The sequence below is a fragment of the Rhipicephalus microplus genome, chromosome 8 (assembly GCF_043290135.1).
Source record: "Rhipicephalus microplus isolate Deutch F79 chromosome 8, USDA_Rmic, whole genome shotgun sequence".
NCBI classification, from domain to species: domain Eukaryota; kingdom Metazoa; phylum Arthropoda; class Arachnida; order Ixodida; family Ixodidae; genus Rhipicephalus; species Rhipicephalus microplus.
The window spans coordinates 73085348-73112568 of NC_134707.1; the positions used below are offsets into that span (position 1 = coordinate 73085348).

Sequence of the window (27221 nt, forward strand, 5' to 3'; positions counted from 1 at the left end):
TTACCAGTACTACAGGGCTGGTCAAAAAGTCATGCCTATATATACCAGATTGTCAAAATACAGTTGACCAACGCGTGCAGTCTGTTCATTCTTTCGTCGGCAGTCACGCGCGTCGGACGCAATAATCATGTGCTCCATAGGAGCGGCGTTTCCGGCACATACTAGCCGTGGTAACAGGTTGAGCGAAGAGCAAGACGCAGGATACGAAGTAATTTTGCCACCACTGCCCAAGGGAAGCGTCGCGCAAAACACTCTATTTTTACACGTTTATGTGCGCGGCACACCATATCAAGTAGAAGATTTCCGAGACGTGCTCGGACCTACAGGACTGCTGCCGGAGGTGTTGGCACGGGGGGCCTACCAGATAAATCATATTTGGGCAGTCACCATGAACAACGCGGACGCTACGAGACGCTTGCTGGACGTGAAGGAACTGAAAGTCAAGGGTCAACGCTGCATCATCGTATACCCCCAGGATCAGCAGGTGCGGCTGCGTCTTCATTGGCTGCTGTATGGCGTCAACGATGAAGGCGTGCGAACGGCGTTGGCGGCTTATGGTAAGGTCGTACAAGTCACCAGGGAGAATTGGCTTGTTCAAGGAGTCAGCGACAAGGGGTCAACCACATGGACTGTGCTTCTTAAGCTCAAGAGTGGCGTGAAGGTTGAAGATCTCCCGCATCAAATCAGTGTGGCTGGTGAACTGGCCAGCCACCCTGGTCGGCCAATGCAGTGTCGGCGCTGCCAAGGTACCGGCCACGTTAGAAAAGAGTGTAAGGTACCCCGATGCTCGCGTTGTCGGCGGTTTGGCCACAGCGAAGACGCGTGCACGCGCACGTACGCATTGGCTATAAGATCAGCTGAAGGTGAAGACACAGCAGAGTTGGTGATGGACGTGACCGAGGCTGAAGACGCGGCGAAAGGCGCAGGCGACGTGGTGAACCCAGAAGCTTCAACAGGTACTGCCACACCGACTGGTGGTGATGAAACAACAGTCCAAGCAGACATAGAATCTGCGGAGGTTACTCAAGAGCCAGCCAGCCAAACCGAAGAAGGCTTCAAAAGCACCCCATCGAAGGAGCCTGAGCCGGTGGAACTAACCGAACTTCCAGTGTCATGCGAGAGTATCAGTGGTGGGGCGTCAAGCAAAAGACCCCGCGAGCAGACTGCAGGACGGCGTGAGGTGTCCAGTGAAAAGCATGAAGAGCGGCCACCTGCGAAGGCGACTTCGTTCAGACGCAGCAGCACAAGGCTGCGTCCCAACCCGATATTCGACAAACACTGGCCACCTTTGACCTCCAGTGTCACGAGTCCACCTGGAGGCTCCGAAGATGTCTAGCTCTATGCTAGACGCCGAAGGTTAGCATCATGCCCCGGGCTAACTTCTTCGTGGTGTAGACATGGCTTTTGCACCGAAACTTAGAGTGGCAACGTTAAATGTTCGAGGTCTTGCCGCCAAGCGGAAACAGACCCAAGTCTACAGGCTGCTCGTGGATCATGATCTGGATATACTAGCTGTACAAGAAACAAAAGTAGATGGTGAGGAGGAGACCCGGGGCATAATGCTGAGGTTTACGGCGCGTTAGTACGCAATTGTAAGTCAAGCAATAGGCACGTCTGCAGGCTGTGCTTTCTTCATTAAGAACTTACCGGGCTGGTAGTGCAAGATACCTTCTCTTGTCCGTCTGGTAGATTGGTTTCCTGTGATTTTGTATTCAATGAATGTCAGTGGCGTATAGTGTGTATGCACCAACCATTTGCGAGGAGCGATCACTTTTTTTTCAAGCCTAAAGCAGCACTTCACTTTGGAAAGGAAATATGTATTACTTGGTGATTTTAACTGCGTCCTCAACGGGCGAGATCGAGCAAACGGACGCACCATTTTTGATAAAAGTAGTAGGACGCTAGCGGACGTAGTTACTGAATTCGAGTTAGAAGACGGGAGCAGCTGTATGAAGGGAACGTGGGATGTGCGTTTCACACATTTTCTGGGGAATATCCATGGCGCCTTGATTGCATTTACGTGTCGCTTGAATTAATAGCCCACTGTAAGACATATGCTGTCTACCCCATACACTTCAGTGATCATTGTTTAGTTAAATGTGATATGGGAGAGAAAACAAAAGGTGGAACTTTCTCATGGGAGCTGTGGAAGATGAATTCCACTTTAATCACTGACGAATATTTCTTAGATCAGGTAATGAACTGTATCAATGAAATAAAAATAGATGATGAAGTTAAACTTTCAGAACAATGGGAAGAGTTCAAGCAGCGAATAAAAATAAAAGCTATTGGTCGTTCTTGCGCATTTAGTTACTAAAGGAAAAAGACAGAAAAAGAACTCCGAAAGACTTTGGAAAGACTAATAGACTTGGAGTGCAAACAACCGGGAAAGTATAAAATTGACATACGCAATATTAAGCAGAAACTTGCACTGCATGACGAGGAACGCTACCGCGGTCCACTCGTCCGTGCTAGGGCTGAGGCTTCAGCGGCTGGAGAGACGCCAACCAAAAAAGCGTTAGGGGTGGAGAAAACGAACGCTCGATGGAATCATATCGGAAAAATAGAGAAGGGTGGTCACGAAGTAACCGATACGGACAGCATTTTATCCGTATTTTCAAGTCATTTTGAAAAACTTTTTGCGTGTAGACAGGTAAACCTAGAAAGATTTAAAGAAGAATATTGAGGACACATGCCGCAAGTGAGTGAGGAAGTGAAAAACACTTTGGAATTATCTATATCTGCATCTGAAATTGAACGGGCGATTGATAAGTTAAATCCCGGGAAATCTCTAGGACCAGATAGTCTTCGTGTCAAGTGATACAAATGTTTTAAAAGTGAATTGTCTTCAATACTTGCGGGCGTTTTTAATGAGGCATATCAGGAAAACAAATTACCACCATCCTTCGGCGAATCGCGTACCGTTCTGATTCCGAAAACTGACGAGGTTGAAAAGCTCAGGCACGTCACAGCGTACAGGCCAATCGCACTGACAAACGTAGACTACAAGATATTAATGAAAATTATGGCGGCTAGACTTCAGTCAGTAAGAAAAGATATCGTCGGTCCACACCAAACGTGTGGAATCAAAGGTCAGTCTATAGTTACAAACGTTCATAAAATGCGATCCGTGCTCGAATGTGTTGACACCAGTCAAGCTCGTGTGGCCATACTCCAGCTGGATCTGGAGAAAGCGTTTGATTGCGTTGCCCACTCTCTTTTGTTTGCAGTATTGAAGCACATTAATGTTGGTAAGACAATTATTGACGGAGTAGCCATGACATATCGGAATGGTAGTACGAGACTAATTATCAACAAGACATTGGGCTTCCACCCCCATTAGAATTGAGCGCCCAGTGCGTCAAGGTTGCCATGTTAGTCCACTGTTGCTTTGCATCTATATTGAAACTTTATGTCGGTCGATATTGCAGAATGACATCATTATTGGGTTTAGAGTAAAATATTCAGAGGTCAAACTACTCGCATATGCTGATGATGTTGCGATTTGTAGCACTTCCTATGTCTGTATTGAAGAATCAATCAGAGTTTCTAAATTTTTCGCCGAAGTTACAAGAAGCCACATAAACTGGGGTAAATGCCTCGACTTCTGGCATAGATATTGGCCTTCAACACCAGAATTTTTCGCACTCATTAATTGGACAAGAACGCCAGTTAAATATCTCGGAGTACCGCTCGAGTCATACAAAACTACTGATGAATATTGGACACAGCAAACGAAAGAAATTAAAAAGAAAGCGAATAGGTGGAATGCAACTTATCTGTCCATGTTTGCTAGGGCTACTGCATGCAACTGGTTTTTTGTGTCGAAGCTGTGGTATGAGATGCAAGTGCTGTACTGTTCCCGGGTCAATGTGCAAAAATTACATCGGGTGTTTGCAATATTTGTGTGGGGGTCTAACTGGAAAAGGTGCAGTCGCACGAATTTGTTTAGACGGGTGAAATGTGGAGGCTTTGGGCTAGGACATCTGTTTATCAAGCAATAAGTAAATAGGTTTTTCTTTTTTAGTGAGACAAGAGATCCTTTCCTACTGACAGTGTGTCAAACAAGACTAAGTAGATTGTTGCCCGAGTTTGTTGTGAGCCCCCATGTCACCACAGGGGCTGTGCAAGAATACATGAAGGAAGTAGTGGCCAGCGTGCGGTTTTTGTGTGTTCGTTTTTCAATTGACTACCTGTGGTCTGTTGGAAAGAAAAAAACTGTACAAAGATTTATGTGACACGATGCTCCCCATCCCACTGTACAGAGCGCTATATACAGCACGCAAGTGTTAGAATGTACTTAAACGAGTTAAAAAATGCCAGCAGCTCCAAGTGCGCAAACGTTCTTTTTCAAATTACACACTGGAACACTTCCTGTAAGAACCTTCCTAGAGGAGCGTGGGTTTTATATGCCTTGGGGATCTCACTGTCTAATCTGTAAGAAACCGGAAACTATCGACCATGTTTTTCTGCACTGCTGGGAAGGAGTTTATTTTTGGGACGTATTACATAGGACAATCAAGAAAGAGTTCCCGTTACACCCCCATAGGATCAGGTATTTGGCAATAGAGAATGAGGATGGATTACCTTTCGATTTTATCATGATGACTGCCTTGCACAGTATATGGTGCTCTATAATGGCTGGATTTCATTGTGACCCAGACAGAAGACCAGCAAGAGAGTATTTTAAAGAAAGCATCTCAAGATTACTTGAGGTAGTAAGAACAGACAGATGTGTACCTTTATGGGTGGAAAGAGTATAGAAGCCCTACTGAGCATGAAGAAATTCCAGGACGTGATGTGTTATAGTAATGCTTGACGGGCTTAGTTATTTTTAGGTTTTTTGTATTGAATTGTAATATATTTGTCTTTGAAACCCGTTTGTGAAGTTTACCGGAAATAAAGAAAAAAAACGCGTGCAGTCTGTTCGAGTGGTGTATTATTCTGCATTTGTGTGTGTGCGTGTTTGTCTTCATGTGAATCTATGCATCACCAATTCTACCGTTTAATAAATTTAATCAATTCTGCTATTTAATAAATTTGTCGACTTCGGGCGAATGCACCCATCAATTTTTATTTGTTTTCACCACCGGAAATAAGTCTCAGAAATCACCTCAAAAACCTTGTGAAGGCAGTAAAAATTTACTCTCTCTATACTCGCTGAAAACCTCACTGGGGTAAATAATTACTACTCTCCCTACGTTCAAAAACTCAGTTAGCACGAGATTACGTTGATAGTAGGTGGTAAAAAAAAACATGAAAGGTAGTGCGCTAGAGGACAAATGGTTTACCTAGTTTTTGAGGTTATTTCAGGTCATTTTCATTTAGTGTGTAAGCACACAGGCCTACAACATTTCCGCCTCCATCGGAAATGCAGCCGCTGCAGTCGGGATTCCATCCCGTGACCTGCGGGTCAGCAGCCGAGTACCTTAGCAACTAGACCACCGCAGCTGGGCAAAAACAAAAAACTCATCAAAGGCTATATGTACAATATCATGTACATTATAAGACATATAATGCAATAATAATCACAGTATGTATGGTCACCGTCCAGTTAATATATCGGGATCATATTGCGCATAGAGTTCGTACAGATAGCGGCAATTTATGATATAACTAAAGACAGTTTATCATATTTGTATTTATTAAAATCGCGGAAGGCGCTCAATGCGCGCCTTTGATTATCTGAATGTGGCCACGGTTCAGGTATTTTTGTAATTGCGAATGGTCGTCTGTCAAGTCGGTTCAAGTGATCCCTCAGTTAGGCACGTTGTTGATCGTATTGTGAACATTCTAAAAGAATATGCTCCTCTGACGCATCGACTTGATCACAGTGGTCGCAGTGCAAGGACGTTCTTCTATTTATCCGGCATAAAAAGTTACGTCTGTGTGAAACACCTAATCCTAGACAGTGCAATAGCGTGTCGAATGTTCTATTTATGACTTGATGACTTGATTCTGGGAAAATCGGAGAGACGGATCTGTTTGATCTAAGAGCCAAAATTATGCGCATTATCTGATCGTTCAGTTTGTTTGCTAGAATTCGATGCACGCGTGCTTTTGAAGTTTTTGGATGTGCTAGGACTTCTGAGCACAAAAGCTTCTGCTTTTTGTATGCTTGCCATCATTTAAAAAGTTAAAATTAGTATACGGAGCTTGTTCTTCATCTGTGTGGCTCTTAGTCGGCATCGCCACGCCAGCTTTTTTAAGGGTGCATCAGTTACAGCTCACCCGCAACTTCACATGACTGCCCAGTGTAATACATATCTACTCGCTAACGTTCAGTTTGAACCAAGACAGTTCAAAATAACAGTTTAGTTGGTGCCACATAATATTAAACGTCTATGGTTGCTTTGTGAAAATATAGAGTTATACCGACGTTCACAAAAAAATGCCAATATTTATACTCATAAAAAAGTTGTGTGCATGATTTTTTGTATCTTCAGGCATGGCGTTCTTCATATATTTGTACCATGTAACCTAAAATGTCGGTAACCTTTGCATTTGTGTGTTAGACCAAAAAGGTAACTTACCATCTTTTTAATTCTTCCAAGGTTCTGTTTTTATACTTCTGGTTTGAATTAATGCTTCGCCAGTCACGGACGGAACTGCAAAAATACGAGCGCCACAGCAAAACAAAAAAAAAACCAAAAGAAAGCAAAATATTCTCGCAATTCAGTGGCTGCGTTCTTTGCGTATGTTTTGTATTTTTCTTCGTCAGTTTACACTGTGGTTTTTATAATATGGTTTTCAAAGGCAACTTCAATGACACAAAATAAATATCAAAGGAGACTTGTCGACACAACACTTGATGCGACAGGATATTTTACGTGCAACCAAGTTATGAAACTTGAAGTATAGAAACCTTTCACAGTTCCTTTTAAAAAGATTTGTAATTGTTTGAGGTCAAAAACTCATGCCATTGCCTGAAAATTCGCCATCGCAATTCATTCTGATGTTTATGAACTTGAGCTGTCACGCTAATATAGACGCCCTCTTCAAACAAGTAACATGGTTTGCTTCGTTACTGCTTTTAAATAAACAAGTAGGGCTCACGTCAAGGAAGATGTACCGCTAAATTGTTGATGCCTCTCTAAAAATGCACGTAGTCATTGTCTCTATTTACAAACCTGAAAATTGCACAGCTTATAATTAACGAAATTAACTGTCGGCAGTACTTGGTGTGTGCTGATTTGGATGGAAATTTTACTGCCTAGTCAGAAAATTTATGTTACGCTTCTGGCACAGTATTTCAAAAATTTGTTCCTAATTATGGGGTTAAAGGTCCTGGTGCAAAATTAGTCATGGGCATCACTTCGTCAGCCTTCGAAACTTTGGAACACAGAATTGTGCCTATGAATATCCGCAAAAAGTGAAAGTGACTTGGTACATCAAAAGTTATACAAAAAACCTGCTATCCTCCTGCCCCACCTCGCTCTCTTTGTTAGCCTTTTGCTTCAATTCGAGAAACAAAGTGCTCGGAGTACCAGCAATAACACCTTCGGAAACTACAAAAAAGTGATGATATTCCACACCTTTTACACAAAAATATTCTGTGAACTTTTACACATCGTCCAAAGCATTACCTTCTGCTATCATCAGCATGACTAATAGCATCACAAGATGATCTTTCAATGCTGAGGAGGCTTGCGAGATTTCCAGCAGTAGAGGTCCTTTTGTGAGCAGATAGTTCATTTTTGTTTCCCGCCCACATTATGGTTTCTTTCTGTTTTTTACTGAGTGATAAATAAGCAGCAGTAGTGGCTTAGGGTTGAGTAGCTTGATCATGAGCCCGTAGATATGTTGTTCTACGCATGTGAGCCCTTTGTAATCTTAGCTTCATTGTTTTTCTTTTATTTGGAGCATCACGAAGCTTTACTCGTAAGCCCTTGCCCCGGGCACACGACAACATATGTGGTATCGTCAGCATAAAGGATGCATCTGACTGCATCCCTTATGCTGATGATACTACGATATTTTCTAGTGACAAAGATCTTAAGAATCTACTAGCAAAATTAAACACTGACGTCGCGAAACTTGTTTCATGGTGCAAAGGTAACTTGTTGAAAATCAACCCGGTTAAAACAATATGTTATTTCACTCGTCCCAAAAAAGCGTTGCGATTTCTCCCAAAATATACATTGATAACTGCGTCATCACCCCATCGAAGTTCACTACATTTCTAGGTGTCACATTAGACCTTTTCTAGGTGTCACATTAGACCATTAGACCCAAAAGCAGTCAAGAAGACTGCTTTTGGCATCCGCATACTCATTCGCACAAGGCATTGTTTTCAGCAACACATTTTAAAATCGCTTTACTATGCTTTCAATAACAGTCACCTAACCTACTGCATTTCATCCTGGGCCAATACCTACGCCACACACCTAACATCTCTCATTCACCTTCAGAAAACAGCAGTCCGAATTATCACACATAGTTCCTACACAGCATCAGCAGCACCCCTTTTTAGCACTCTCGAAATTCTACCGTTCATTTCTACCTTTCAACTCAAACTTGGAATTTTGTTATTGAGAAGTAGAGTCGGTGACATTCCCACTGACATACTTCCCCTCACACATCTCCACAATACTAATAACACACGGTTTTCTGAAAATAGTAACCTTCTGCTTCCAAAAGTAAGTACTAACTACGGCAAAATGACAGCCTTGTTTTCTGCAATTTCTTTCTGGAATTCACTACCATCAATTATTAAATCAAGCCCCTCATTACTTTGTTCCCGGTGGCATCTAAAACAGTTCTTACTAACAACATGCGACACTTGAATATATGTATGTATATATATATATATATATATATATATATATATATATATATATATATATATATATATATGTATATATATATATATATATATATATATATATATATATATATATATATGTGTGTGTGTATGTATGTGTGTGTGTGTGTGTGTTTAAATACGGTTGCATGCATTTATGTGTATGTGTATAGGTTCTGAAGTGACACTGTATTAGTTGGTGATATGTATGTGTTATGTTATAGTCATTTATACCAATTAGATATCTCCTGTTTTATCACTTACATGTAAATATTTTGAACTACCATAAGTTTTAATAACAATTTTCATTACGTTCATTTTGTTTTAATCGCTTGCTGTTTTTTCCTTAGTTGCCAATCTTTGTTCTATATTTTTATACATGAATTCACAGGAGGTCCCCCTGACAGTTTTTAGTTTGGGACCTCCTTCTGTATTATATCAACTTTTTACTTGCACTGTATTTTACTGAAACAAGAGCTTTAACTTAAGCAGACAAAACACGGCTGTGAGACGTTCGAAGTTAACCATTTGGCTGACTGAACTTCTTTCGTAGCCTCCACAAGGTTCTTAAATATAATGAAGGAGAGCAATTTTTACATTTTACGCTGCTGAGTTATAACAGCCACAACATTTATTCCACTTTTCAGGTACAACTTGATTGTGAAAGTGGAAACGCTTGACCGAGACCTGCAGTTCCTCCTACCGATTATTGGGTTAGCTGGCTGGTCGTTTCCAAAAATGAATGCAAAGGAAGCTTACAATGGAACTGATGAAGGTTCCAAAGAATACTTTGCGGAACTCACGCGGCAACAAGTGCTCCAGTTGTACGCCATCTACATGTATGACTTCGAGTTTTTTGGCTATACACTTAAACACTATGCGACTCCTGTGCTCTAAGACATTTCGAAGGGTGATTATTAATTGAGAAAATTTACAACGCTGACTGTAAAATAGGAGGTCGCCCTCCCCTGTTAGTGAGAGAACAACTTTTTCTGGAGAACAGACTAGGCCGCCGACTCTTCTAGCGCTTCACAATTTGTGTGACTCTGAAATATACACTGACTACTGTGAACATAAGTGTAAGTCAACATTATATAAGTCAGTTGTGTCACACAATGAATGTTCCACTTGTAAATGTGTTTAATTCCTTGTGGCAGCCGCTTTAGTTCAACGTACTTCGACCTATTGCGATACCTTCATCCACCACTAACGTGGCGCAATTAGTCACACTATTCTAGGACGACGTACACAACGAAGCACTGCGCCGCCCTACATTCACGCCCACAAGCCCTAGAACTGATTGCGTGTTTTTGTTTCTTTTGCAATATTTTGCTTTCTTCTTGTGTCTCAGTCTGCGTCTTTTCATCCCCAATTTAGTTAGCCACACACAGCAGCAAGTCAGCAATTTCTGCACGCCGGCTAAATTATCTGCCTTTTTATAAAGGCTCATCTCTAGGTCATACAATGTTGCTTTGAAGTGTGCCTTGAAGTAAGGTATATTATGTTTGAAGAATCAGTGCTACGTTATCCAGGCCAAAATGGCAACAGGCAACGTGTGATTCCGTCTCTTTGATGAGTGCTAGGTCGACCCGACAGATGCGCTTCACCACTCCTATGCCAAGTTCAACCATTATTTTACAATTAGACGAAACTGCAGCTGTAGCTGTTGTCTATTTACGCTTTTTGTAAAAAAAACATATCGTACCTCCTGTATACGGCAGTGTCAGTGTTGCTTATGTCTTCACAGATTCTCTTAACGAGCATTTTAAACGCGGGGTATACGTTTGGGGCATGGGTTGTCGTCTAGCGCAGCCGCTTGTTGTCATGCTCAAAAGAAATCTTGTCAAAAGAAGGTGCTGAGGATCGAATTAGTACCGCAATAAGCCAAAAGAATGGATGACTCATCAAAGCTGAGAATAAAAGGCTGGGTCAAAGCAAAAAGCAGGTGTACGCTCTAAAAAAGAAGGAAGGCCGACACTACCAGTACAGATCGGATAGTTGAAGCACGAGGAGGTATTATACACGTATGTAAGCAGTAGCCGGGACAGTCAGGATGACAGTGTAAAGAATTGTAGCAGCCCAGAGGAAGTAGGTATCCTCCCAGTAATGACAGAGAAAGTAAAAGAGCCTTGGAGGCAATGCAAATAAGAAAAGCCACGCATGAGGATCAGGTGACATAAGAGCTGTTCAAAAATGATTAATACATTGCATTTTAACAGCTGGTATACGAAGTGTCTCTTGACTGTGAGAGTACCAGAATCTTAGGGGTACGCTAATATTGTCACAATGCAGAAACAGCAGCAGTCGAATCCAGCGAACTCACTTTATTGTATTAGAATAATGGCAAACTGATCGGAAGAGAACCTCGTCTTCTTCACTCGCTGCGCGTGTTCTTCGTTGTTCTCTTCGTGCTGCATATTTATAGTGGCATTTGCCTCCCTCCAGAGAGCAGCGTCCCGATGCTCTTCTACAAAAGACGGTGTAGTAGATGTATGGTGTAAATCAGTCCGAAAATTAGGGCTTCATTCGCACAACGTGCACGATTTCTGGTTTTTGCTGGCGAGTTGTCGAGGGGTTGTCAGGAACGACCACGTAATTAACGTCGCTCAGGCGTTTTAAAACTGTGTAGAGGCCAAAATACTTCTTCAGCAATTTTTCAGGCAGTCCCCGGCGGCGGATAGGACTCCATACCCAGACTTTGTCGTCGGCCCGATACACGACATGTCAGTGTCGCAGATTATAACGTTGGGCGTCATAATTTTGCTGCTGGGTGATTTGGACGCGCGCAAGCTGCCTCGCTTCTTCTGCTCGTTGGATAAAAGATGCAGCGTCCAAATCGAGGTCATTGCAGTCGTGCAGTAACAAGGCGTCAAGCATCGTCGTCACTTCACGGCCATGAAGGAGACTGAACGGCGTTCTTCGTGTAGTTTCTTGCTGCGCAGTATTATAGGCGAACGTGATGTACGGTAGAATGTCATCCCAGTTCTTGTCATCCACGTCACCGTACATACTCAACATGTCGGCAATAGTCTTGTTGAGGTGTTCTGTTAAGCCGTTGGTTTGTGGATGATAGGAAGTGATTTTCCGATGGGCGGTTCCACCGAGCTCAAGCACTGTCTTCAGGAGCGCGGCCATGAAAGCGGCACCTCGATCCGTTATTATGATTGTTGGAGCACCGTGCCTCAGGACGATATTTTCTACGAAGAATCGTGCGGTTTCAACGGTGGTGCCACTTGACAAAGCCTTTGTTTCAACATAGCGCGTAGGATAATAAGTGGCGACTATTATCCACTTCTTGCCAGCATGGGAAGTCGGATATGGTCCAAGGAGATCCATTCAAATTTGAGCAAAAGGTACCGTGGGCACTTGAATTGGTTGTAATAGCCCAGCTGGTTTTAACGGTGGCGATTTTCGTCGTTGGCAATTGAAGCACGTGCGCACGCAATGCTTCACAATAGCTGGAAGTCTTGGCCAGTAGTATTTCTGTTGGATTCTGGCCAATGTGCGTGTTTATTCGAGATGACCAGACGTTGGCTCATCATGGCAAGCACAAAGTATCTCCTCACGAAGTGACGTCGGAACGACAAGTAGGTGGGTGCTTCCTCTGGGAGAAAAGTTCTTTTTATAGAGAACACCACTACGTAAGCAGAATGACGGCAGGCTCCTTGCAAATCTTCTAGGGACGGTTGTTGTCCGGCCATTCAAAAATTGAATAAGAGGAAGCAACTCACTGTCTTCTTTCTGCTTGCATGAAATCGTAGTGGTGTCAACGACTCCTACAAACGCCATGCTGTCATCTTCTGTGTCATCGTCGCGCTTTATCGGTGACCTTGATAAGCAATCGGCGTCGGCGTGCTGCCGTCCGGACTTATACCCGACCGTCATATCGAACTCTTGGAGGCGTAAGCTCCACCGTGCGAGCCGACCAGACGGGTCTTTCAAGTTGGTCAGCCAGCAGAGGGAATGATGGTCGCTGACTACGTGGAAGGAACGACCATAGAGGTACGGACGAAACTTCATAACCGCCCTTGCGACAGCAAGACACTCTTTCCGTTGTGGAGTAGTTGGACTCGGCGTGGGAAAGCGTCCTACTAGCATATGCGATCACACGCTCGGCTGAGTCTTGCCACTGGACGAGTACAGCGCCTAAACCCACGTTGCTGGCATCTGTATGGACCATGGTAGGAGCATCCTCATCAAAGTGAGCAAGCACAGGCGGAGTCTGCAGGCGTTGTCGGAGATCGTCAAATGCCACCTGTTGATCGTCGCCCCATGTGAAAGAAACGTCTTCTCTTGTGAGTCGTGTTAACGGCGAGGCTATGTGGGAGAAATTGGCAATAAACCTTCGGTAGTATGCGCATAGGCCAAGGAAACGCCTGACTGCTTTCTTGTCTTTTGGTACCGGAAATTTTCTGACGGCCACAATCTTATCGGGATCAGGTCGAACACCTTGATGGCTCACCACATGGCCTAAAAATTGAAGCTCCTCGAAACCGAAATGACACTTCTCGGGTTTCAGTGTCAGGCCGGCAGACCTTATTGCCCTGAATACCGATAGCAGCCTGCTCAGGTGTTCCTCAAAGGTTTTTAAAAAAACAATGACGTCGTCCAGATAGACCAGACATGTCTGCCACTTAAGGCCTCACAGAACGGTATCCATCAGTCTCTGAAATGTTGCGGGGGCTGAGCACAATCCGAATGGCAAGACTTTAAATTCATGAAGCCCGTCAGGCGTTACAAAAGCCGTTTTTTTCTCTTTCTCGCTCATCGACGTCAATTTGCCAATACCCACTTTTGAGGTCCATTGACGAAAAGTAGCGAGCATACCTCAGCCTGTCGAATGAATCATCGATGCGCGGTAATGGGTACACGTCTTTTTTTGTCACACGGTTCAGCTTGTGGTAGTCGACACAAAATCGCAAGCTTCCATCTTTCTTTTTAACCAGCACTACCGGCGATGCCCAAGGACTTCTTGACGGCTGGATAACGTCATCATCGAGCATTTTCTTCACTTGTTCCTGGATTGCTTCACGCTCTTTCGGTCCTACGCGGTATGGGTTCTGTCGTATGGGCCCTTGCCGTCTCCTCCGTTATTATCTGATGCTTGGTCAGTGGCGTTTGACTGACCCTCGAGGTCGATGAAAAACAGTCTTTGAACTGGTGAAGAAGATCTACTAGACGCTGTCTCTGCGCTGGTGACAAATCCGAGCTTACGTCAATAGGTGGTGGGGCTGAGGTGGCTTGCGGCTCGTCCTGTTGTACTACACAGCACTCGCGGATTTCGGTGATCTCGTCGAAGTAGGCAACTGTAGTGCCTTGTGTAATGTGTCGTCGCTCGTTGGTAAAATTCTTTAACAGAACCTCTGCTTCACCGCACACAACGTTGACGATACTTCTGGCAATTGCAACACCGCGAGAGAGTAGGGGCGTCAATACTTGTTCAGCGATTCCTTCCCCAGTATTGTGCTCGCTGCAAGTGGCTGAAACAAGGCGGCACGATAACGGAGGTACGATCACATCGTCAATGACTCGTAGGGATTTTCGGTGTAGCGCTGCGCTTTGATCCACTGAAAAGGTCATTACACCGTCCGGAATATTGATGATGGCGCCATATTCACGCAAGAAATCCATCCCCAAGATTACCTGTTTGCAACACTCAGAAAGGATAACAAAAGTTGCGACGAACGATGCATCACCTATCTTCATTCTTGGGGTGCACTTTCCGGTAGGTGTGAGTAGCTGCCCTCCAGCTCCTCTAATCTGCGGTCCTGTCCATTCCATTCTAACCTTCCTGAGCGTGTCTGCCAGACTCTCACTCATTATTGAGAAGTCCGCGCCAGTGTCGACCAATGCCATGACGTCATGTCCGTCAATCGTAATTGCAACTTCGGCAGTAACAACCCCATCTTTCGTCGATTCATTGAAAATGTGTCTCTCTTCGCTCGGCAGTAATGGGGGATTTTCAGCACTTCGACGATTCGCAACCTTCCCCCCTGAGGTCGCTGCTTTCAGTTTCCCCGGCGTGGACTAGGAGATCTCCCTCTTGGCATGTCAGTGGTGCTCCGTCTAGAGGATGGAGAATAACGCCCAGGAGAGGGTGAGCGTGACCGAAACCCAGGAGGAATGTCCCGCGGGGTCATGACACTCGTGTCGACGTCAGATGTTCCGTTGAAATGGCGCCGAGGAACCGTAGAAGGAAACCCTTGGTACCCTGCGGCGCGATACGGGCAATACCGAACGATGTGGCCTGCTTCCCCACAGTGAAAGCACAGGGGCCTATGATCAGGGGTACGCCAGATGTCAGTTTTGCGAAGTGGTGGCCGCCTCGGCATCGAAGTTTCTCTGTAGTACCAAGGCGCTGTCGGCGGATGTTGCTGGTGGTACTGGTCTGGTGTCGGCACGTTCGCTGGCTGTCGGCGGACTACGTCTGCATAGCTTGCCCTGGGAGTGCTCGTGTTCGGCTCAGGAAGCGATAGCGCTTGCCTGATCTCCTGGCGTACAACTTCCGTTACTGAGGCGATCGCGCAGTCATTCGGTTTGGCGACGAGTTTCTTGACCTCTTCTTGTACAATTTCTCGTATTAGTTGGCGCAAAGAACCTTTGTCGGGTGTTGTTGCTGTGGTAGAGGCTGCCACGCTGATCGGTGCACTGTGGGTTGGGCGGTCATACTGGCGATAACGTAGATGCAGTGCGCGTTCGATAGATGTCGCCTCCTTGGAGAATTCATCCACACTTGTAGGTGGGTTTCGTACGAGGCCAGTGAACAGCTGCTCCTTAACGCCCCGCATGAGGTGGCTAACCTTTTTGGCTTCGGGCATATTAGGATCTGCTCGACGAAATAGCCGCGCCATGTCCTCAACAAACATTGTAACGGATTCATTTGGTTTCTGAATCCGTGACTCGAGAAGACGCTGTTCGATTTCTCGTCTTTCAGTGCTCGCGAACGTGTCGAGAAACTTCTGCCGGAACTCGTCCCAAGACAACCACACGCGATTCGTGAACCACGTTCGGGCTCCGTCTTGAAGCGGAAAATAAACGTAGCCCAATTTCTGTGTGGTGTTAACCGTTAACATTCGCTGTGTGCTCGAATTCTTCGAGCCAGTCATGTGCATCCTCATATGCGTTTTCGTGGAAGTCAACCGGAAGTCGAGGGTTCAAAACAGTCACCTGTGTCGTGCTTGGGCTGGACATGTTGGGGCCAGTGCTTCCAGGCGCCGTCATGCTTTCTGGCACAGTCACGCTTTCCGGCAATGGACCAAACTCCGGGCTGAGGCCTAACAGGCGCCAGCTGCTGCGGTGAACGGGGGTGTCGATGCGCGGAAGTCTTTCTTGACCAGATGCGGGGCTGTTGTCAGGCGTCCCGAACATGTACCCAGTGCCTCCACCAGTGTCACAATGCAGAAACAGCAGCAGTCGAATCCAGCGAACTCACTTTAATTGTATTAGAATACTGGCAAACTTATCGGAAGAGAACCTCGTCTTCTTCACTCGCTGCGCGTGTTCTTCGTTGTTCTCTTCGTGCTGCATATTCAATGTGGCAATATTATGTTCATTTGTTAGAAAGAGGGTGCCACAGCATAAAAGAAAAACATTCTCTGTTTTGCAAAGGATGCCTAGCAGGCTGCGGGATTTTCGTGAATGCCAATGTTGCGGAAGGGCTAATTCGTCTGTCTACTGGCCTGAGCCAGTGAAGTGGAAGCTAAAGGCCAGCGTCATGAGTTACGCACAGATATATAGAACAGAGAGGTGGTCATGAATGGCCTGGTAAACTTAAGTTTTGGAGAACTCCGTTCTAAGGCAAGAGTCAATGAAGGCTAGAGAACGCGCTGCTTCAACTATACAGATGGCAAGCCAAGCATTAACAGAGACGTGTGAACTCTCAAATCTGATCCGAAATTTCTACACTTTTTAACGTGTAGAAGTGGATGTTTCTTTTTTGCAGTTAGTTCGCCCTATATTGTCATCTACCTTTGTTGTGTTTCATAAGAATGTTCCTAGATAAGTCATCCATGCTGAACCTTACTGTCAGAAGCAGTGGCGCATGTTTTTTCTCGACAAAGACATGGAATCATATCAGATGCGTTCGTGTGCTAGTGCTAATATTAAGCCAATCAATAAGACTGGTATTGTGAACCTCAACCGCTTCTTTTCCCGATGTTATGAACTACACATTTCATGGACATACAGTTTTTGTTTGGCTAGAATACAATTCTTAATTTGAAAGTTGCTATTAATAGTGTATTTACCGATTGCCTTCTTCACTATTCTTCATTTATGTGTAGGATGTCTCATATCTAATGTCACTGCAAATAAAGGCTTGTGTCAGTTTTAAGGTGTTATGCTCCTCGGATCGGCTTCTATGTGCTTTATATTTCATGGGATGTGTAACCTCTTCAATTATTTTTTAACCAACCGTGATGAGACAAGCACCACTCCACGTGCTTTTGCACTCTAAGGCAAAAGGATGTTAAACGGGTGTGGGGTTCGTTGTTTTGGGGATTAGGCGGCTGCCAAAACCATTATTCCGTTCAAGGACTAACGGCACCGGGTCTAACAGTTAGTCCACATAGACTAGCACAACAGACTAACAATTACTCAGATTCACACTCTAATGGGTAACCATTAGTCCTACAAATTACGTCAAATAACTGATATTTAGTCCTCACACTCTACACCTTACCGTGAAAACGCTAGTCCTCGCAGTTGCATCTTGCTGCACGAACGGTTGGTGCTCATCAAATTCTCCAATTGAATGAACTTTTTATTGACAGTTCAAATATTGTTTTTACATTCACTCTCCGCCAGTCGTAAAACTTTTTTTGCCTATTTTTCTGCGTAGTGAGCAACAAATGGTGAGTAAAAGAACACGCAAAAAATTATTTAGCCATCTGTGTGTCACTGCTTTGACTGCAACAACAAAAGACAAAAATTAGACATTTAAGTCTTTTACTTTTCTATATACACATGGAATTTCTCTAATATTTAGGTGCATTCATGATGAATTGTACAAGACCAGTCCAGCCACGTTGTCACATCTTGTAAAGTCCTCTTTGACAACCTGCTTCGACGGAAGCGATAGATGACAGGTATTTCAGACGCCAGCGCACACAGCCTTCTGCATGATGTCTGCCCACGGCTGTACGATAAGACTGTAAAACTAGTTATTCACACGTGACAGAAGGTAAAAATTGACGCATACAACAAATACTTGAGTGTTGATATAAAAACGTACGCGTAGAATATAACAACAAAACAACTTTACCTTCACATCTCGCATAGTTTTTCTGAAGCTGCTCTGACCAAAGTGATAGATTACAGGCATTGCAGACGCCAGCGCACACTGCCACAGCCTTCTGCATCATGTGTGCTCACGGCTGCACAATAAATTGTAAAGATAGTTAGTCACAGGTGATAGAGAATGAACATGGAAGCATATGACAAATGTAAGCAAGGGGAAAAAACATACGTCTAAAATATGACATGAAAATATTTCCTCTCTGAGGTGACACATCATCGAAGACGCAGTCCATCTGCGTAGCTCAACAGCTTAAATGCGGTGGCCGCAGCCATAACAGCGAGGCGCCGCGAACCACCGTGCTGCGAACAAGTCGGCGAGTTCTAAGCGAGCACCGTCGTTCAGCTCGAGCAAGCGAACGCGAGACCAAACATGGCGTTGCACGCCGAGCGTCTGCCGCCAGCGAACATCGAACAGGACACTGAGCGTACGCTGGGCCGCCACCACGAACAGCGCCCACCTGGTTTGGAGCGAGCACCGAAGAAACTGAGGGTAATGCGGCCCTTTTCCACAAACTCAGGTAATGCTAATGCAGCTAGCAAACGCGAGTCCGCCGCCGCGGCCACCACCAACGTGTGGCGCCAAGCTGCTTGCGAACGATTGACGGGAAAGCCAACCGTAATGGCGACCAATTTTCACCGAGTTCCGATGCTAGCGAAAGCCCTGCCAGCCTGAGCCGGTGTACTTACAGCGTGTGACGTGCTACAACCAAGCTTGTAACAAGCAAGCGCAACTTGTTTTGAATGACTTGCAACACAGCGACGAGGTCTCCGCCCAATGTCCTGAGCCCGGAGCTCATCACGGCGGTGAACACAAGGCGAGCACTCGATGAGTGAGCGTCCGGGTGACCGACGGCAATTGCGGCCAATTTCCAGGTAGTCACAAAGCACAGGCGAACAGCAGAAGCCCAAGCCAACCTTCGCGGTGCATTTCGTGCGTGCGATATACAACACGACCAAGCCCGTTGCCGACAAGCGAGATTCGTATCGCACACGGGACAAGTACGGCAGAGTAAAGAATAATCATCTACTTGTGAAAGAATTCAGCGCCGATTTCTGCCCTGAGTCCGACTGAAATAATGTATCCGATAGGCCTGCTGTCTTCTCGGCCGCCATGTTGGCCTTCTTTCCCAACCGTTGATCTCTTGAACTGGCCGTGACCATATCGAATATACAGCGCGGTGTGGCGACGTGTCGAGACGGGCTCCCGATTACATGGGTGCGGCAAAACATAAAAGCAGCAACGCACTCGCATCCAAGCGTACACAAAAAGAACCCGGCAAGATTCCTAGATCGCCGATCTCTCAGCGCGACACAACGCTGTCACTAGCAAAAAAAAAAGGCGGAAGACTGAGCCAGGAGAGAGGAGGACGGCTAGCGTCCTTGACAATGGTTTGCGCATGGTCCGTATCGCGCGCGTGGTTTATCTTTTTGGATACTAAGTGGTTTGCACGCGGCACCCATCCCTCTGTAATTACTCCTCGACGGTCCATTCGTTTATCGCGCGCACCTACTGGGCTCCGTTACTCAATATTCGGGCGATTGTGCCTTAGAGTGTGTAATACCAACCAAGCAATACGGAGCGTATCGTTTCTTCAAACGTGTGTTGTGGATGCAATGAAGTTGGCGTGCTCTTGGTCTTTCTGTTCAGCATAAAAAATCGCAATACTGAGTGCCAAACGAAGGACCACAACACACCAATTGTAATTCAGCTTTTTCCGCTGTCTTCTGTAAGCTTCTTTGGGTGTGATATTCAAAATGTCATTTTGTTAACGTCGTCTGCATGGAGGTTGTGTCAATGTCCTTACACCTCAAAATTTGTTCAGTACGGTACTCATTCATGGAAACTGTCAATAGTAGCGTTGCTAAGAAGAAAGGACAATAAAAATTTTGTTACCATAGTAGCTGTCATGTACATATATTGCTGCATATCAAAAAAAAGCATTCCTTACCAAACATGTACGAAACTATTTTTCGTCATCCCTCAGCCTATTTTTTATGTTTTCTCGTGAAGGTAAGCCATCATGTTAAATTCACGGGTTCATTACTAATAACTACATGAGGGGTTTATCCTACGTATTTACCCAGACGAATTGGTGTATTCGACGTAGCTGCTGCTTCACTGTTCCTGCAAGAAATTCCCATTAAAATAATGTTGCTTTTAAGCCAATGAAGGCGAGTAAAAAGCAATTAGCCTAGCTTGCGCTGAAGTATCCATGCCAAAGAGACAGCGAAGCTGATGGGCAGCTATACTCGGTGACAACTTTCTGTGGCAGCACAGCCAAAGCTACGCGTACACAAGTGTTACTATGCCAATAATCAATTTGCATGCGATTTCAGTTTGGCAAGCGCATTCAACACGTACTTTTTCGCGCGACCACCACGCAATAAATCTTATTTGGGAGCAAATGAATAAAATGTTCATTTTTAAGAGAAAGATCATGAAGCTTCTTTGAAGCGTTGTGACTCAATTGAGGAAGAAAAAAGGTAAAGCTGAGCAGGTACTGGGCAACGAACAACGCAAGTCCAAGAAATCCATTCCTAAATTTTATTGCATACTTGGTCGGTGTCACTGTATTCCTTCTTTTAGAGAAGCAAAGACTTTAAGGAGATGCTCACATTATTTTTTAGGGAACGCGAAGGCAACAATGGAAAGCCGAAATCTTGGCACCGAACCATCATGAGCGGCCGTATGACGTTCGTAAACCCAAGTGAGTGAACCGCCATCTTTACTCAGCCAAGAACGCTGTTTTGTACAGTCAACAGGGTAATAAACAAAAACGCATCTGTTACCCAGGCGAAGCGCTAGGAACGACTCCCTCCATAGACGCCGACGGGAGCGGTGTTACGGTACGCGATCTTCACAATTATCCTATCAACATTAGGAAGCCGGAACATCGACCCCATATGCATCACAATTTAGAAAAATGTTCATTGGTTTTAAGATCAGCAGCCAATAAACAAGAAAATATTAGCAACTTGTTAAATCTGTTCTATTTTAAGTTCGATATCATCATGCTAACAGAAACATGGTATCAGGACAGCAATTCTCGGCTGTACCTAGATGGCTATGCTGATTACGTTTTAAATCGAATTGATAAACGTGGAGGTGGCGTTGCAATTTATATTGCATCAGGACAAAAATATGAACTCTTAGCAGATTTTTGTAAAACAACTTGCGACTATGAAATGTTAACACTTCAACATTTGTCTGACATAATTTCGGTGGTGTATCGCCCGCCTAATGGAAATGTTTTCAAATTTATGAGTTTCTTTGATAATTTACTGGAATATGTTGCTGCTAACGAATTTAGACTTGTATGCGGGGGAGACACTAACATAAATTTTCTTGTAAACAGTGCTGTCTCAGTAGATTTTACACATAGACTTAGTTCTGGTGGCTTTGTCAACCTAATTAACACCCCAACTCGTGTAACACTGTCTTCGTCTACATGTCTTGACATTCTGATTACGAATATTGACACTGTAGTAGAGCATACTGGAACAGTGACATCAGACGTCAGTGATCATTGCCCTGTATTTATGACGTATTGTGCGAATGCTAAAAAAACTTTTTCTAAATCAAATGTGTTCGCAGTACAAGATTTAAGCGAGAAAAACATGGATCTTTTTAAGCATGATATTTCCAATTATGACTGGTCTTTCTTATATGAAATAAGTGATGTAAATGTCGCGTATTCGAAGTTTCTTTCTGCGTTCCTGCAAATTTACAATCTACATTTTCCTTTCAAGAAATTGAGACAGACTAGAAAGATAAGAAAACCCTGGATTACGCAAGAACTTTTTAAAATGATAAAACACAAAGATAAATTGTACCATAGTTTTCTTGCTACACGTTCGCCTGAGGTGCTGATAATGTTTAAAAAGTATCGAAACAAACTGAATGCGCAACTCAGGCGTGCCAGGATTGCTTATCATGAGCGTATGTTTACAGACGCCACGGGTAAACATCCTGATATCTTGTGGAACATAATAAATAAGGTTCTTGGTCGCGAGAAACATTCTGCCGCGCCGGAGAAGTTAATCCACAATAAAACCGAAATCTCTGGTTTAGCACTTGCTAATCACTTTAATGAGTACTTTGCAAGCATAAGCGCGGTACAACAGCCACAACAAGCTCCACCAAATACATCATCGTTTCTTTCCACTCCTAATAGCTTATTTTTAAATCCCACTAATGAATATGAAGTATTTACCACATTTAAGAATCTTAAGAATAGTAAAGCTCTCGATATAGATGACATACAGATAAAGCCTGTGAAGTATGTATTAGAATACATTGCTCCAGCTTTAACACACATCTTTAATTTGGCTTTACAGTATGGAATTTTCCCAGAAAAAATGAAAATGAGTAGGGTAACTGTTATTTTTAAAGGAGGTGACAGAAATGATACGTCAAATTATCGACCAATTTCAATAATTCCAGTATTTTCCAAAGGCTTAGAAAAGATTATTTTTTCGCGTGTTTCAAGTTTTTTTGACAGACACAGTGTTCTATCTGATGCCCAGTTCGGCTTCCGTAAAGGCAGGTCAACGGAAACCGCTTTGCTCACACTCAAGGAATTTGTACTGAAAAATATTGAGAGAAATCTTTTCACCTTGGCGCTCTTCATTGATTTTAGTAAAGCCTTCGATTGCATAAATCACAAAATTCTACTGTGGAAATTATCACAGAATGGCCTAAGAGGTATTCCATTAACATTATTCGAGTCTTATTTAACTGATCGCAAACAATCTGTTTGCATAAGAGACGAAAAATCATGTTTTCTTCCCATAATAAACGGTGTACCACAGGGTAGTGTATTAGGTCCGCTGCTCTTTAATGTCTATGTTAATGACATTACTAATATTACCACCTCTGTTCAATTTATCATATACGCGGATGACACTACACTTCTTGTTTCTGGTCCGGATTCACAGAAATTAATAAGACAATGCAACGATCTACTGGTTAAGTTATCTCAATGGTCGATTGCTAACTGCCTTAAAATAAATCCTACAAAAACTAAAGTAATGTTATTTCGCGCTAAAAACAAATCTCTGACTTGCCAACAAACGTTATTATTTGCTGGTAAAGAACTTCAAATTGTTGATGAACATAAATTACTAGGCGTTACTTTTTCTTCGCATCTTACTTGGGATAAACACGTAGAAAATATCTGTAAAAAACTATCAGCTATAACAGGTGCTTTATCTAGATGTAGGTATCTTCTTCCACCGAAAGCAAAACTTAACATTTATTATGCTCTATTCTTTTCTCATTTAAGTTATTGTAGCTTAGTCTGGGGGACTACTGGGAAAACAAACATTATGAAATTATTTTTACTGCAAAAAAGGATGATTCGGCACATTGACAATATGGGCTTCTTAGAGACAACACGGCCAGCTTTCCTAAATCATAGAATCATTAAAATAGAACATCTTTACACTTTTCGCCTACTTTATTCCTTTTATTTCTCTAAAAAATATCTTCATAATTTTCTTGCGTCTACTGCATCGTTGACACCTAGAATCACTTCCGCCAATACTAGAAACAGTGACATGTGGTATGTTCCTAGATTTCGCAATAATTATAGGCTACAATCATTAGAGCACAACTTGCCGCATATTTTAAATAAATACAAAGACGTCAAGTGCTTCTCAGCCAAGGAACTCAGGACTCTCTTTGTTAACATGTGATGACTTAACGTATTACTATTATTGTTTTCTATGTTTCACTTGTCAGAGCAAATTGTGTATGATTTCCTGTCTTCTTCTGCATTGAATTTTTGTTTTCATTGTTTTTCAATAATTTCAGATATTGTTGTGTACATATGCCACATATGCCTTGTAACGGACCATCGACCCCGTCAAGCTGTTTGACAACAGCTTTTAGTCGATGGTATCCGCCAGAATCTTTGTATTTCTGGAAAAAAAAAAAAAAAGTGAAGTTTCCAATCGCACTTTTTCTTCCAAGCTGCTGGTGTCGCTGAAGACTCGCAGATCACCGGTGTCACTTTCAAGGCGGCTATATTGATCAGAGTCCCACTTTGGCTGATGATCTCACTCACACACAAATTCTCAGTTATTGTATGGGCGGGAAACAGAATAGTGCAAGACTTACCACTGTCGTCGTTTTTCTCTCCTCGATGAAAACAGATCACCTCCCGAACACACACTCATGCTCACTCCCAGGGTTTGATGTGAACTTGCTGCGTGGGAGCGACGCCATCGTTGTTTATCGGGGCAGGGAAAATGTGAAATTGCACCAGAAAACTGGAAGCAGAAAAGAACGAAAAGGCTGCACAGATTATTTTTTCTAATAATAATGCAAACTATCTTGAACTTTTCTTTTTATAATTTTCATTATGCTACAAAATTTAGGAAACTTAGCGTTCGTGGGCTACATAGAGAAACATGACAAAGAAAGGGTTTGCTTGGGTTTCGTAGCCTTGGCTGTGCTGCCACAGAAAGTTGCCACCGAGTATAGACTAGAGCACGCAAATTTCGCACCCAGGCGCCTTTGGCGGTATACTCTCGCTCCGAAAGATGGCATAATTTGTTTGCAACTGCCAAGGCGCACCTCGCTAGCCTGGAATGTAAGGGCTCTCGGAATGTAAAATGCGAAAAAGCACCTGACCGCTTATGAAATGTCATCAGGGTACCACTGCGCTGTCACCTGATGCAACAACAACCAGCGCAATCGGAAGAGCTTGCTGAGCACTTACCTGTGAAGTTCACAGTGCCATGCAGGAATCGTGCCGTTGCAGTGTTTTGCAATGGCAGAGATTTCTGTTCACAACGAAAAAGGCAGAGCTCCGTCGTCTTAGGATATAATCGCAATCAGCAAGAAAAACTACGAGCCCAGTGAGGTGTACGAATAAGTATATTTACTGCGTTTATTCAAGCGCGCCTCCAGCTGTTTCACTGTACAGCAGCGATTTGCGTGCAGTATGCCTGTAGTATGAGTCACAAAACTGTTGCCGTACTCTTTCGCAGGCCGCATGCCAATAATAAAATATACGTATTACGACTCACGCGTGAATGCACTTACCGCGCATGTTTAGTACAACTCCAACAGCCTACTATTGCGATGCGTGAACGGCGCGGAAAGCATGACTTTCGCCTCGGTCGAACTGCGACCTGCCTTGACTGTCAGTAGGTGAATCTACATGTGCTTTCGGCCGGCGTCACCGTTTATTTTTTAAATCTTGTTTTGGCTGGCCTTTTTGCAGTGCGCGTGTGTTCCGAGGGCCCAGAAGGACTGAAAATTGATGCACATGCGGTGCATGAGCGTAAGTTAGAACGATATTCTACCGCTACCTCGACGCCGACTTGAAGCACAAATTCTGCCTTGTCAAAGTCAAGGCACGCCGCAGTTTGACTGAGTCAAAAGCAACGCTTTCCGCTGTTCGCCTTTCTTTAAATCGCAATAGTACGTACCTGATACACCTGCTTTTTTAATCTGCAATGCACGTACTGCAGACATTTCGAACGGTCGAGGAAGGTCTACTCGACGTTTTACACAAAATCAGCAGAAATTCCAGCCCAGGAAGAGCGAGGAACATGCTTACAGCCGGACTCGAGTTGTGAAGTTTCGCGTTTGACTTCCAGAGCGTCTGCTCGCCTGGCAGTTGAGAGCGTTGCTTCGCCGCATTCGCAACAGACAGCGCCACGCGCTTTCCAGTATTGCAGCAAGCACTGAGCTCGCTGTGTCCTGGTGAATAGACGAGAGCACGCCTATCTCGCCCTCAGGCGCCTTTGGCGGTATAACCTCGCTCCCAGAAACGCCGTAATTTGTTTGCAACTGCCAAGGCACGCCTCGCTAGCATTGCAAGCAGTAGCTCTCGGAATTAAAAATGCGAAAAAGCCCCTGTTCACCTTGTACCCGGTTATAAAATGTCATCTGGGTACCACTTCACTGTCATCTGATGCGACAACAATCAGCGCAATAGGAATAGATTGTTGAGCAAGGCCTGCGAATTTATCCGCGCCTTAGAATATTGCATGAGATGCCCTGGACACAGCTGCATAAATATACTTCAGCGGATGGCACTTAAAAACAATTATCGTTAACCGGATATAACGCATGTATTGTAGGAGGAAATACGTAATGTTTATAAAATTATATAGCCAGCCCAGATATCACAATTGACGCTTCACGGACATTCGAGTCTATTTAAATGTAGTTCTGACATCTGGTGTGGCTCTGTGGCAGCATACTTCATTTCCTTGCAGAATGCTTGGGTGTAGTTCCTGCTGGGATTGTGACATTTGCTTTCGCATTCATTGGGCCAACGTTGCCGACGCGAAATTTTCTTTCACGCTCCCGCGTTCGAATTTGTCATGTCTTTTCTCACCATTCTTGGGTAAAGATACAGTGCGAGTAACCTCGCACTGTATCTGCGAGGTTACTCGCACTGTGGCACCGACCTCGCACGTATGCAGTGCGAGGTCGGTGCCACACGTCTGGTGAAAAGGGTTTCAGGAGGTACGTGACGGGACTGTTACATTGCTTCAACACGACAGCGTTAAAGGGCTCGTTTCACGTAAATTCCAGTGTTGGTGTCAGTCTCGATGCCGTTGATTGCAAGTGAAGATTCATCATCTTATGCACGAACGAAAAGTCGAGAACCATGCAAATAGAATAAATAAATAATAAAAACCCTGGAGCAGACTGAGAACCCATTCAGGGTTGTTAGGGTCCAAATGGGAATGCAACCCGCGTCGTTTGCGTGACAAGCGGAAGGATGTTCTTCCACACAACCACGCCTCTGGTTTTCAAAACAGTGAAAAGAACTTCTTCTGCTTGGAAATGCAGTGAAACTAGCTTTAATGCTTCACAAACACACGCGTTCTGTAATATGCTTCTCAATGCAACATAAAATATTGCAGTAATAATGCGTTGTCAAGCGTCCATTGTCAACAGACATCGGAATATGCGATTATCACAAAAAGCACACAGGCTAGAGCGCCTATTTTTTGAAGGCCTCGTAGTGGGTGCATAGCAAATGCGAAAAAGTTTCATGCACTAAGGGTTGAAAGTACGCACTACGAACAGGTTGTCTCTATCGCGTTCAACTCCAAAAGGTGAAGCTTTAAGGTGCCATAATTATTATTGTTT

General features: G+C 44.0%; 1 protein-coding gene across 1 annotated transcript in view; it reads left to right on the forward strand.

The window, feature by feature from the left end:
* LOC142768605 (carbohydrate sulfotransferase 11-like) overlaps positions 1-10099 on the forward strand; it is a 30120-nt gene extending 20021 nt beyond the window's left edge. The window contains exon 3 of the mRNA XM_075870618.1: positions 9451-10099. Coding sequence (XP_075726733.1) covers positions 9451-9700 — 250 coding nt within the window. The 3' untranslated portion in view covers positions 9701-10099. The remainder of the gene's footprint in view (positions 1-9450) is intronic.
* The last annotated feature ends 17122 nt before the right edge of the window (positions 10100-27221 follow it).